This window comes from Nicotiana attenuata, unplaced genomic scaffold (genome assembly GCF_001879085.1).
Source record: "Nicotiana attenuata strain UT unplaced genomic scaffold, NIATTr2, whole genome shotgun sequence".
Taxonomy (NCBI): domain Eukaryota; kingdom Viridiplantae; phylum Streptophyta; class Magnoliopsida; order Solanales; family Solanaceae; genus Nicotiana; species Nicotiana attenuata.
Window position 1 is genome coordinate 9493 of NW_017674202.1, and position 12385 is coordinate 21877.

General features: G+C 32.1%; 2 protein-coding genes across 2 annotated transcripts in view; both read left to right on the top strand.

Annotated features, from left to right (window-relative positions):
- Positions 1–1387: 1387 nt before the first annotated feature.
- On the top strand, positions 1388–6718 carry LOC109218182 (beta-xylosidase/alpha-L-arabinofuranosidase 1-like). The gene is made up of 7 exons (XM_019382527.1): positions 1388–1723; positions 2491–2796; positions 2934–3103; positions 3208–3308; positions 3806–4147; positions 5016–5429; positions 6102–6718. The coding sequence occupies exons 1-7, from the start codon at positions 1421–1423 to the stop codon at positions 6716–6718; spliced, it is 2253 nt and encodes a 750-aa protein (XP_019238072.1). The 5' UTR covers positions 1388–1420.
- Positions 6719–9011: 2293 nt separating this feature from the next.
- LOC109218187 (serine/threonine-protein kinase Aurora-3-like) overlaps positions 9012–12385 on the top strand; it is a 7791-nt gene continuing 4417 nt past the window's right edge. Inside the window, exons 1-3 of the mRNA XM_019382530.1 lie at positions 9012–9268; positions 9981–10223; positions 11067–11162. Coding sequence (XP_019238075.1) covers positions 9119–9268; positions 9981–10223; positions 11067–11162 — 489 coding nt within the window. The 5' untranslated portion in view covers positions 9012–9118. The remainder of the gene's footprint in view (positions 9269–9980; positions 10224–11066; positions 11163–12385) is intronic.

The following is a 12385-nucleotide window of genomic DNA, read 5'->3' on the forward strand; positions in this document are numbered from 1 at the left end:
CCAGTTTTCACACTGGTCAATGAAAAATAGCCAGCATTTATCAAGTCAATGAAAAATAGCCACTATTTTGCTGCAACAGGGACCGGTCCAGTATAATATACGGGAGTTCTGGTGCATTTGTGTACGAACTCCAGCATATTATGCTGGACCGGTATACTTTGCTAACTCCTGTAAAATTTGCGGGAGACTGGAGCACCAGTGCTCCAAACTCCAGTATATTATACTGGACAATTATACTTGCTGGAACTCCCGTAAAATTTGCGGGAGTTCCAGCATAATTATGCTTGAACTCCCGTAAAATTTGCGGGAGTTCCAGCATAGTTATCCTGGAACTCCCGTAAAATTTACGGGAGTTCAAGCATACTTATGCTGGAACTCCCGTAAAATTTGCGGGCGTATTTTTCCGGATTTTGAACAGTGTTTTTGCTCAGATTTAAAGTGGCTAAATTTCGATGATTTTTGAAACTTGGCTATTTTTCAACGACCAGTGGTAAATGTGACTATTTTTGAATTTCTCCCTTAATTATATTACATTTATCCCTATCCAAACGCTTCGTATATCTCTTAAGAGAGATGGGCTTGATACAATTCAATTCAATTTAGGTGTGTAAAAATTACGGTTGGAAAAAAGATTTTTAATGTGTAAAATATTTCCCGCGGAAAAGGGGTGTCTTCAAATGAGATAATGCAGGAAATTGGACTCTATACTATACACTGATCTACATCTGCCGCCAAATATAATAATATAGGATATTATATATTTAACGAAAATAGATACTGGATATCATATCAATACGTGCTTAGAAAATTATAATATAATTAACTCAAGAGCATTAAAAAAAATTCATCCATTTAAACTTCTAAGCATATGTTGAGTCTCATAAAACCTACTAGTATAATAAGATAAAGCAAACATGCAGAAAATTTTAGACTTAATATTAATCGTTCGTCTTAATTAAATTTTTAGCAGTGATTGAGTATCACAACATTAATCAAAGAAATAAAGATTTTTTTTGGAAAATACAGCATCATCATGTAAAAGAGATTTCTTTGTTAAATGTTAATCTTGATAATAACATTATCAAATACTAACAGAATGATAACTTTAAAATACAGGATATTAATCTATCAACGTTTGTATTTTTACTATCACTTATCCAAATTATTATATCATCTATATAAACTCCTCTAAAATCACAATCGTTTCATCAACTTGACAAAACACAAAAAACAACTAAGAAAAATGGCAAAGATTAGCTTTCTTCATTTCTTCACCATTTTAATTTTTTCCTTTCTCATTTCAAGAATATCTGCTAGAAATATTCCATACAATTCTTCAATTACGGCCCTCAATGATCTCACGTATAACCAAACTCGACGTGTTTGTGACACGTCGAGGTTTGCAAAGTTGGGTTTGGACATGAATGATTTCGCGTACTGCGACAAGTCCCTTCCTTACGCAGTTAGGGTTAAGGATTTGATTGACAGAATGACGTTGTCTGAAAAAGCGCGACAAATAGGAGATACTGCTTTTGGTGTTGCTAGGATTGGTCTTCCTAAATATGAATGGTGGTCTGAGGCATTACATGGTGTTTCTAACGTTGGACAATATTATAGTTTAGCTTCGTTTTTTGACAAAGTTGTTCCTGGGGCTACAAGTTTTCCTACTGTTATTACTACTGCTGCATCTTTTAATGAGTCATTGTGGAAAGCAATAGGCCAGGTAAATTAATTAAATCACATTTCCTTTTGGTTATTTATAAACAACTACATTATGTTGACGGCTTAATTAGAAGCGGGAAGTTTATGGGTTCTTACAATGATCTCAGGTTAGCATACAATAAATACTAGGTTGATATATATANTATATATATATATATATATATATATATATATATATATATATATATATATATATATATATATATATATATATATATATATATATATAACTACTGGATTTACGTGAACATATGGATTATATTATAGATCCGCCCCTGGCTGATGCTACTAACTTGATTGAGTGCATGCCCTAAATAGGACTCCTTGTTAATTAGTTTGTTACAATTCATGGTATCTAATTCATATTCATGGTATCTAATTCATTTATTTTAATTAGTAACATAACTGGTCAAAAATATTTGTCTCTTTAGAAAACCAAAAAGGCATTAATTATGTTTTTATTTTTAATTGTACAATTTATTCAAATAACCTTTAATTATTGTTATTAAATGATTTTCTTACTGTGTGTACGAATACCTTAAAATATAGTAAATGAAAAGAACCGGATGGAGTATACTCATAGAGATATATTTACCATGATTTTCTAAAAAAATTATGTACTATGCTTTTGATGATTGCATTAGCCGTGGAATCCTAGGCTGCCTACGTTACACCCCTTGGGGCGCGGGCCTTCCCTGAACCCTATGTGAATCGGACTGCTTTTTTTAAAGCTTTTTTGATGATGTATAACAAAAACTTAATTTGCAGGCTGTTTCAACAGAAGCAAGGGCTATGTTTAACCTAGGACATGCTGGTCTAACATTTTGGAGTCCAAATATTAATGTAGTAAGAGATCCTAGATGGGGACGAGTTTTAGAAACACCTGGAGAAGATCCTTTTGTTGTTGGGAAATATGCCTCTAATTATGTTAGAGGCTTACAAGATGTCGAGGGCACGGAAAACGCTAAAGACTTGAACTCGAGACCTCTGAAAGTAGCCGCGTGTTGCAAACATTATGCAGCTTATGATGTTGATAATTGGCTCGGTGTTGATCGCTACCATTTCGATTCACGGGTAATTAATCGTCTTAACCTCTAATTTATTAAGGATCGTTGCACTAATTAGCTCCTGCTATGCGCGGTGTGTTGTACTTAATTTTTTTTTTTTTTTTTTTTTTTTTTTTTTTTTTTTTTGTGTGTGTGTGTGTGAAGGTGACAGAGCAAGATATGATGGAAACATTTCTTAAACCCTTTGAAATGTGTGTTAAAGAAGGTGATGTTACAAGTGTAATGTGCTCATATAATAGGATTAATGGAATTCCAGCATGTGCTGACCCAAAGCTTCTAAAAGGCAAAATTAGAGGAGACTGGGATCTTCATGGGTAATAATTAATTAATTAATTAAGTTTTATTGTTTCCCAAAAAAAGAATCCTCATTTTAATGATTTGTCATAATTTTTCTTGTTTTACTTTTTATAATTTTCAGGTATATAGTTTCAGATTGTGATTCCATTGAAGTTATGCTTCATGGTCACAAATGGTTAGGAGATGAACCTGAAGATGCTGTTGCACAAGGCCTAAAAGCAGGTAAATTTACCACATTCTTTCGACATGGATTCAATTGAACTCATAGTTTTCAACTCGGACTATATATATATAAAATATATATATATATATATATATATATATATATATATATATATATATATATATATTATACCGATAATAAGATCACATTCATTGTGAACCCTAATTTTGTGGTTTCAACTTAGCTTATTATATTTGGCTCGAACTAATATACACATATGAAGTAAAAAAGTAAATTTTTTATAAATATAATACGATCACACTTATTTTAAACCTGAATTTTGTAGTTTCAAAAGAACTTATTATTTTTGGCTCAAACCTTGTATACATATAAAGGAAACATTAAACTTTCTATGTATTATAAAATCACCCATTCTGAACCGACCGACTCTAAATCTTGAATATGTCTTTGCCTTTTTTAGTTCTATATATTCTCTAATTAGAACCTTTTCTTTTGTAACAAAGAATAATACTATTTGCTTTGGCTTATATTTTAGGGTTGGATTTGGATTGTGGCAACTACTACACAAATTATGCTGGCAATGCAGTTGTACAAGGAAAAGTAAAAGAATCAGAAATAGATGAATCTCTCACAAATTTGTATTTTGTGCTAATGAGGCTAGGGTTTTTTGATGGTAGTCCAAAATTTGAAAAGCTTGGAAAAGAACAAATTTGTTCTAAGGAAAACATTGAATTAGCAACACAAGCAGCAAGAGAAGGGATTGTTCTTCTTAAAAATGAAGACCAAGTTTTGCCTTTGAATTCTAAAAAGGTTAAAACTATTGCTGTTGTTGGACCTCATGCTAATGCTTCCAATGCCATGATAGGCAATTATGCAGGTAAAAAAATCTCAAAAAATTAAAATGTTTAATTTTAATTATTTGACCCTCGTTGAATTTTAACTTATATGTATCGACATTACAAAGAATTTTTATATTTTTAGTTATTTTAACATGTTGCACATAGTAATATGCCTTATTTTTCAGCTTACTAATCACACTTCTTATATGTTGATCTGATAGTGTAAAACTCTTTTGTTATATCCTATGCGTAAATAGGAGTAAAATGATTCATTTTGATTACATATAAACTTTAAAATCCCTCACATAAGAAAAGAATATTCTAGTGTGGCTGCAAAGAGAGTTAAAAAATTTGTTTTTAAGTCACGTTTTCAAATTCTAGGTGTTACACTTACATCCTAATATTTTCTTGAATTCCCTTATATGTATTACTTGCTTCGCTATTGTTCACAACTAATGTTAATTTTCACTAATAGAAATACATAAACTTGATTTCAAGACTAACGTTATTCCCTATTCTTTTGCTTCAGTTATCTTATTTTTTTGGTTGTTGTTACTGTTTATCTTTTCATGGCTTCTCCACTATCATATCTCTTTTTCAAAATTATTGCGTTTATACTTTTCTTGATCCGAGGGTGTATCGGAAATAATCTCTCTACCTTCACAAGGTAAGAGTAAGTGTATGTACTATCTAGGGGTGAAGCCACATGGTCATAAGGGTGGTCAATTGACCACCCTTTGTCGAAAAATTACAGTGTCTATATAGGTAAAATATTGTCGAAATTCCTAGCTTCGCCACTGGGCCACTACCCTTCCCAGACTCCACTTGTGGTATTACACTGTATATATTGTTGTTGTTGTTGTTTTTGGATTCAAGACTAACATTAATTTTTTTGACATTATTTAGGTATTCCATGTAAGATTACAACACCAATACATGGATTTTCATTATATAGCAAAGTGGACTATAAAGCAGGATGTGGAGAAATTTTGTGCAAAAATGAGAGTTTAATATTCCCAGCAATGAAAGCTGCTAAAAAAGCAGATGCAACTGTTTTAATTGTGGGATTAGATTTAAGTGTTGAAGCAGAAAGTTTAGACAGAGTTGATTTATTACTTCCTGGCTACCAAACTCAACTCATAAATCAAGTTGCTCAAGTTTCAAAAGGTCCTGTTATTCTTGTAATTATGTCTGCTGGTGGTATTGATATTTCATTTGCCAAAAATAATCCTAAGATTAAAAGTATTATTTGGGCTGGATATCCTGGTGAAGAAGGTGGTCGTGCCATTGCTGATGTTGTTTTTGGAAGTTACAACCCTGGTACGTAAAATATACACTGATTATGTATATAATATGTATATTATATCTATATTGTATATTAATATAGAAAAATATACATTTTGGTGTCTTTATTTTTGAGAGCTGCTATACTATGTAGGGTTTTCAACAATAACAAAAAAAAAAGGTCTAAATTATGTATTTTCGCTTTACATAATTTATACTCTGATTATGTATACATTTTGTATATTATATGTATATTAGTATACTATGTAGTTTTTTCAACCAGAAAAAAAGTCAAAATTATGTAATTTCACTTTAGAAAATCAAGATTAATGTATTAACTATTTTTTTCTCAATTCCACTGTTGCTTATGATCACGTTAATTATTTATTTATTATCTTAAACTTCTAGTCAAGAATTGAATTGACTATACTGACTTAAAGTAAAGAAATTTTATACTATCAGTATAGTTTTATCTATTATCCAACGAGTCATTTACAATATAGTTTTACATGTTGCAACATGTCATATATAGTTGATACGCGTGATTTGTTTATTTTTAGTTTTAATTTTCAATTTTATGCTTATTATTTTCAAGAAAAACACAACAAGCTAAGCCTTTTTTTCTTTCGAATTTTGTTTTATTCAAGAGTTTATGAATTGAATACTAATATTTTTCCCTTTATTATTTATGTGTTATGTTTTTTACAGGAGGAAAACTACCATTAACATGGCATGAAAATAGTTATGTGGATATGTTACCAATGACTTCAATGCCATTAAGGCCAATTGACAACTTAGGGTACCCTGGTAGAACTTACAAATTTTACAATGGATCAACTGTATATCCATTTGGATATGGTCTTAGCTATACGAATTTCACCTACAACTTATTATCAGCACGACAAAAGATTCAAGTAAAACTCAACAAATTTCAGCACTGTCGCGATCTGAATTACACTGCAGGCACTCACGTGTCACCTTGCCCTGCAGTATCAATCGACGACTTGAAATGTGGGGACGATCTCAATTTCGACTTCTCGATTGAAGTAGAGAATATTGGGAAAAAAGATGGAAGTGATGTTTTAATGGTTTATTGGATTCCACCTGAAGATATTGCTGAAGCTCCACTTAAACAATTGATTGGTTTTAAGAAGGTTTTTGTGAAAATTGGAGAGAAAAAGAAGGTTGATTTTGTGTTAAATGCTTGCAAAAATTTGGGCATTGTGAATTATAGAGCTTATAATCTTTTGGCTGCTGGTGGACATAATTTTGTAATTGGAAATGGAAAGCTTTCATTTCCAGTTCAAGTTAGTTTTCACCGATGATTACTGAACTTTATTATTTTTATTTTTAGAAGAAAAAAAAATGATTAGCTTAGAATTAGATTTTTGTTTTTAGTTTAGTGTTCTTGAATTAGTATTTAGAGAAATTGTTAGCTTGTGAATTAGATTTTGAGTAATAAAATGTGTTTATTTTTTCTTTCAAAGTTTATTCCTAGTACAACTCCAGCTTCTTCTTCTGTTAGTTTTCCATTTTTTTTGCTTTACTTCAATGTTTAATTGATTACATGTCCATAAAAGTATATTCTTTTCTTTTTTTAATTTATATTTCCATTTCCATTATTCAATTTTATGACCAAAAACAGCACTGTATTTTACTGTTTTCCCTGATTAAAAAGTTATTTTCCGATTTAATATTTTTTCCTCACCCATTTAGTTCGTTAATTAACACGTGGATACTCCACTAAACTTATTAAAATTATTTAAAATATTTGAATATTTACCACCACAATGAAATTTTACACTTGATGAGACGTAGCCCCCATTCTATCAAATTCTCTTCACAAAAAAAATAATTCATATTTCCTATGCTAAAATTATATCTTATTTTTGCACTTCTAACGTTATAAAATTTTTATATATATAATTCAAACTGAATTACTACAGAAAATGGCTTCTTCTTCGTTTTTCCTTCTTCGAAGTACTGCAAACTTGTTCTACTTTCGATCCTCATTGTGTGCCAACAATGAGACATTAATAACGGGTAAATGCAAACAAGTACACAATCTATATATGTCTACTGGAGTAACGTAAATTGCTATTGGTCAATATTGTAATATGCTACCAACAACCACATCTTAATCGAGACATCTAAAGCAAATTCAAAAGACAAAATCCAAATTTTATTTGCTATTTGTAATAGTGGCTATATATTCTTGATAAGCGAGCTCCATCGTGCCACCCAATCATTAGCTAAAAAAGATTTTAATGCCTTGGAAAGTTTACTTTCTAAGTGTTCTAAGTTTGTAAGGGATTGTCAGAATGTATTTTGTAGCAAAATAACGGCTGAATTGCTAGACATGAGTAGGAAACAACTAGATCTTGTATTAACGACAAATCTTGCTGAAAGCCTTATTAAGAAATAAATATTATAAGTGAATTTATAAATTATTTTTCCTTTCTTGCAACAAATTCTTCTTATTTCTCAAGGTATATTATACTCATGAAAGAAGGCATACCAATTAAATAGATTCATATAAAATAAAATTGCATAAATGATTTTTTGCAACAAAAGAAAATCATTTTTATGAAGAAATTGTTTTCAATCATATACTAAAAAAGAAAAGTTTTTTAATATCTTAATAAGAAAAGAACTTTTTTAGGGAAACCTTAGTAGCTCAGTGTTGGCTACCTGAAATTTTAAATTTAAAAATGAGTTGAAAAGAAAAGTGATTTTTCCTTTAAAAAGAAGAAAAATGGTTTGAAAAAAAAGCCCAATAAACTCAGCTCAGACCGAAAAGGAAAGGGAATTACCAGCTATGTCCATTTATAAGTAGCTCATTACAAAAATTGGCCAATTGATAAAATATTACTAATATTAGCCAAATTAGCCAATTAGCTATTTGAAGCAAAAAAATATCAAATTTTTGCTTTGTTTTGAGTGGGTGTTATTAGAATAGATTGGGCACAACTTAAGGAGCTTGAATCTCAATTTTGGGATGATTTGGTGAAGTTTTGAGGTGGTTTGAATTGAAAATTCGACGTAAAAACTGAAAATAAAAAAAAATAATAATATGTGTATCACATTGTGTATCATTTGTGTATCACATATGTATCATATTTGTATCAATTGTGTATCACATGTATATCCATGTATACCTGTGTGTGAGATACATGCGTGATATATGTTTGATACATGTGTCGCAGAAGACTTTTTTGAACTCGATTTAATTACGGATTTTGATACAAAACCAGTCCAATCACCTTCAATGTTCCTCAAATTTTGTATATTGACTTATCTATATATTTTCAATGAATTTCAAATATACCCATTGAAAAAATTCCTTTTTTTCTTAGATTTTTGGAATATTGTATATATTTTTGTATTTCATCACCTTATTTGCTACCCCGTCCATGAAATTTCCTTTCCGTCTTGTATCTAATGTTGCTAATCACGCTTAAAAATATGGAAGGTGATTTTTGCATGTGATTCTTTGAAAGAAAGAACCTTATTATTTGGTGTTTTAATTTTTGTTGGCTAGTTTTGGTAAGTTTATGACTAATGCCTAGAGGTTGGTAAGTTATTTATTTGGGACATTTTTGTAAGTTTCCCGAAAGGAAATGGATTCTGACCCGATTGGCGAACTGATACTACAAATTTGACACCTATTCCCTCCAAACCCATTTGAATTACAAATCCCTTCTTCTCCAAATTACTTTGCAAAAATGGCTACCAAAACTCAAATTCAGCCTCCAAAACCCCCAAAACAACCACCAAAAGGTCCACAAAAACAGTGGTCGCTCGACGATTTCGAAATCGGAAAACCGCTCGGCAAAGGCAAATTCGGTCGTGTTTACCTTGCTCGTGAAGTTAAGGTAATTTGCACTTTTAGACTTTGAAATAGTGACAGATTCTGATTTTTATCATTGTCATATTTGGTTAAGCAGATTTAATTATCAATTAAAGGAAATGTGTAAATTTGATCATTCTGCTGGTGAATCTTCACTAAACTTAAACGAATTATTAACTATTAAATCATCTAATTATCCATGTCTTACGTTAAATTTGTATTACTACTATTTATGTGTGAGCCTGCCCACATTGTCGGTCCCAAGCCCGGGTAAAGGGGGAGGGTTGCCGTAGGTTGGCAGCTAGCTTAAAACTTGCTAATTGACGATGAATCCTCATAATATGGTGAGCGTGACATAGTTGTTTGGGACTGAGGCATAGTAGTAGTAGTGGTAGTAGTAGTTGTTGTTGTATGTTCTAAATTAATCTAAGTATAACATATTTTCTGTATAAAAGGACCAACTACATACTGCATTTTAATTAATTCACAGTTAAATGTGCGTAGTTAAAAATCACTAGGACCAAAATATTGATGAATTATATGATTTGGTGAGAATATATATGTACATCAAATGCTGCTCTAGTTCTAACATTAGTAAATAAAGGCCTTGTGAAATTATTTCTTGACTTCTTACTTCGCATTGCACCTTTTATTGTCACATGTACATTATACTATTCATAAGAAAAAAAGAAGTGGGTTTTGATGTTCTTGAATTTTGTGGCATATGGTTGGAGCAGAGTGGGTTTATAGTGGCATTAAAGGTGATATTCAAGGAGCAAATAGAGAAATACAGGCTGCACCACCAACTGAAGAGGGAAATGGAGATTCAAACGAGTCTTCGCCACCCAAATGTACTGAGGCTATATGGCTGGTTCCATGATGAGGAGCGGATTTTCTTGATTTTGGAGTACGCCCACGGCGGTGAGCTCTACAGGGAGCTTAGGAAGACTGGTCGCCTTTCCGAGACACAAGCCGCCACGGTATGTCATATCATTGGACACAATGTAATAAAAGGATCTATATAGGCGATACATAGTAGTTGAGAATATGTTCTAGACATTAGCACTTTTACTGTAGGTCCTATGCTTTCTAGGAGTGGTTTAGTTTTTCAAAGATTTATACATTTAGAACATATGCGGAACTTCTAATACTACTTTCCATTTGTATTTGCATAATATTGGCATGAGATGAGTTTAGATGCAGAAAAGTGGTAAGTGAGGATTCATATAGTTGACCCAACTTGTTCGGGATTGAGGCTTAAGTGTTTTTATATATTTATAACCTCTAGTGTTAGAGAACTCCAGATTATTGAATATTGGAATGAGACAGGTCCAAACGGAGCGAAATGGATAGCGAGGATTCATGTTGCCGACTCAACTGGCTAGGGATTGAAAATGAGGCATAGTTCCTTTGTTTAATTGTGAGCTATATACTGTGTCAATAAGAACTAATTCCCTCTCCCCCTACCCAAACAAAGAGGATAGAGATTCAATGTTTTCTTTATCTGTTTTCTGCCATGTAAGGTACGATCTTATAGTAGTTCCTTGAAAGATGCTCGCAGTTTTGGGATGAATTTGTACCAGTTTCTGTTTTTCCGTTTCATGGTGCCTTGCTTGTGCTATTTCCTCTGTGGTTAATATTGAATAGTGAATTAATAATATTTTCTTGTGTTTTGAGACTCCAGCATTTATCTGAAGATCATTTATATAATTGTTGAACGCATTGTTATATTTCTGCAGAGAACGTTATTGTTAGTTTCATCTTCTTTCTTGTTGCTTTAGGTTATTCTTTGACTTTTGATACTTTGGTTGGTTCTGGTGCAGTATATTGCAAGTCTTACACAAGCATTGGCGTATTGTCATGAAAAGCATGTCATTCACAGGGACATAAAGCCAGAAAACCTGTTACTTGATCATGAGGTAATATCTTGATAACTGATGGTCTTCCTTTGCCACGGGTGCCAAGTTTCGTGAACACCATTTCCTATAATAAGAAAAAAGAAAATGTTATATATGGCTAATTTGAAAGTTATATTTGTGTTCTTACTGGAGAAAACAGTATGAGCAATCCACCTTTCATTTGTCAACAGTGAAATACGAATCAATTAGGAGCAAATACAGATCAACTTTAAATTCATATTTTTGTTTAGAGACAACAGTGGGATACAAGGAACTTCTCCCTCTTGTTGATGGCCTAAATTCTTTTCTAACAGAGCTCAAAATGCTTTCAGTCGCTGAATTCTAATGCTGGAGATTGGCATGTAAATAACTTACTTTCATTTTGTTGATTTGTTTCTTCCAACTGTGATTAACAAAATAATAAGACACCCTGAATTTTTCCTATCGTTAAGACCCTAAACACTTTGCTACAGATGCATATACAATCACAGCTTAGAATATAATTCGATACGCTCCCTTTAGCTGAAGTTGGGCATCTAGAATATGTATAGCCTACATCGTGTTTCTTGCATTAACATGTACTGTACTAAGCTCTCAAACATGACTTTTTGGTTTGAATTAATTACAAGAGAAGTCTTTTCGTTTTTTCAAATTGGTTAGTCCTTCCAATTTTCTTGCTGGGTCATTTTTCTTTCTTCCTTTCATGAGCCAAGGGCTCCTGATATTATCGGGGGAAAGATGCCCCATTTTTGAAATTCGAAGTCAACCATGCAAGCGATCTTTATTACTATCTGAAACCTTCATTGGTGATCAGTTGTTCCTGTATGAATTGCCATCTTTGTCTCTGTTATAGTCTCAGAGGTTGATTGTTTCACTGCCGTCAGACATCCTCTGAGGTTTCTTAGAGACCTTCATAGGTCCCTGACATCGAGAGACCATTGATCTAACCAGATAATAGGTATTATCTTCATCTCTGTCTTTCCTGTAAAATTCAGTCAGCTTATGTCTTTGATGGAAAACTAAAAGCAGTAGAGCTTCTTAGAGTGTTGTTACTTTCAGTTTTGGTGCAAACCTTCACCCTGTAGTTGCCTAGTCGTCTTTTATTCCTGCTCCCTGATCAAATCAGCCTCCAGAACAAGCCTACAGAAGCTCTTCTTATGTTCAGTCTTGTTTCCCATATGCCATGGTATATACATATATATATATATATATATATATATATATATATATATATATATATATAT

Bases quoted from the DNA above. Each gene is read 5' to 3' on its own strand.
- LOC109218182 (XM_019382527.1), top strand. From the start codon at position 1,421: ATGAATGATTTCGCGTACTGCGACAAGTCCCTTCCTTACGCAGTTAGG. The intron at 2,797-2,933 runs GTAATTAATCGT...GTGTGTGTGAAG, and splicing joins GCTACCATTTCGATTCACGG to GTGACAGAGCAAGATATGAT. The intron at 5,430-6,101 runs GTACGTAAAATA...TGTTTTTTACAG, and splicing joins TTTTGGAAGTTACAACCCTG to GAGGAAAACTACCATTAACA.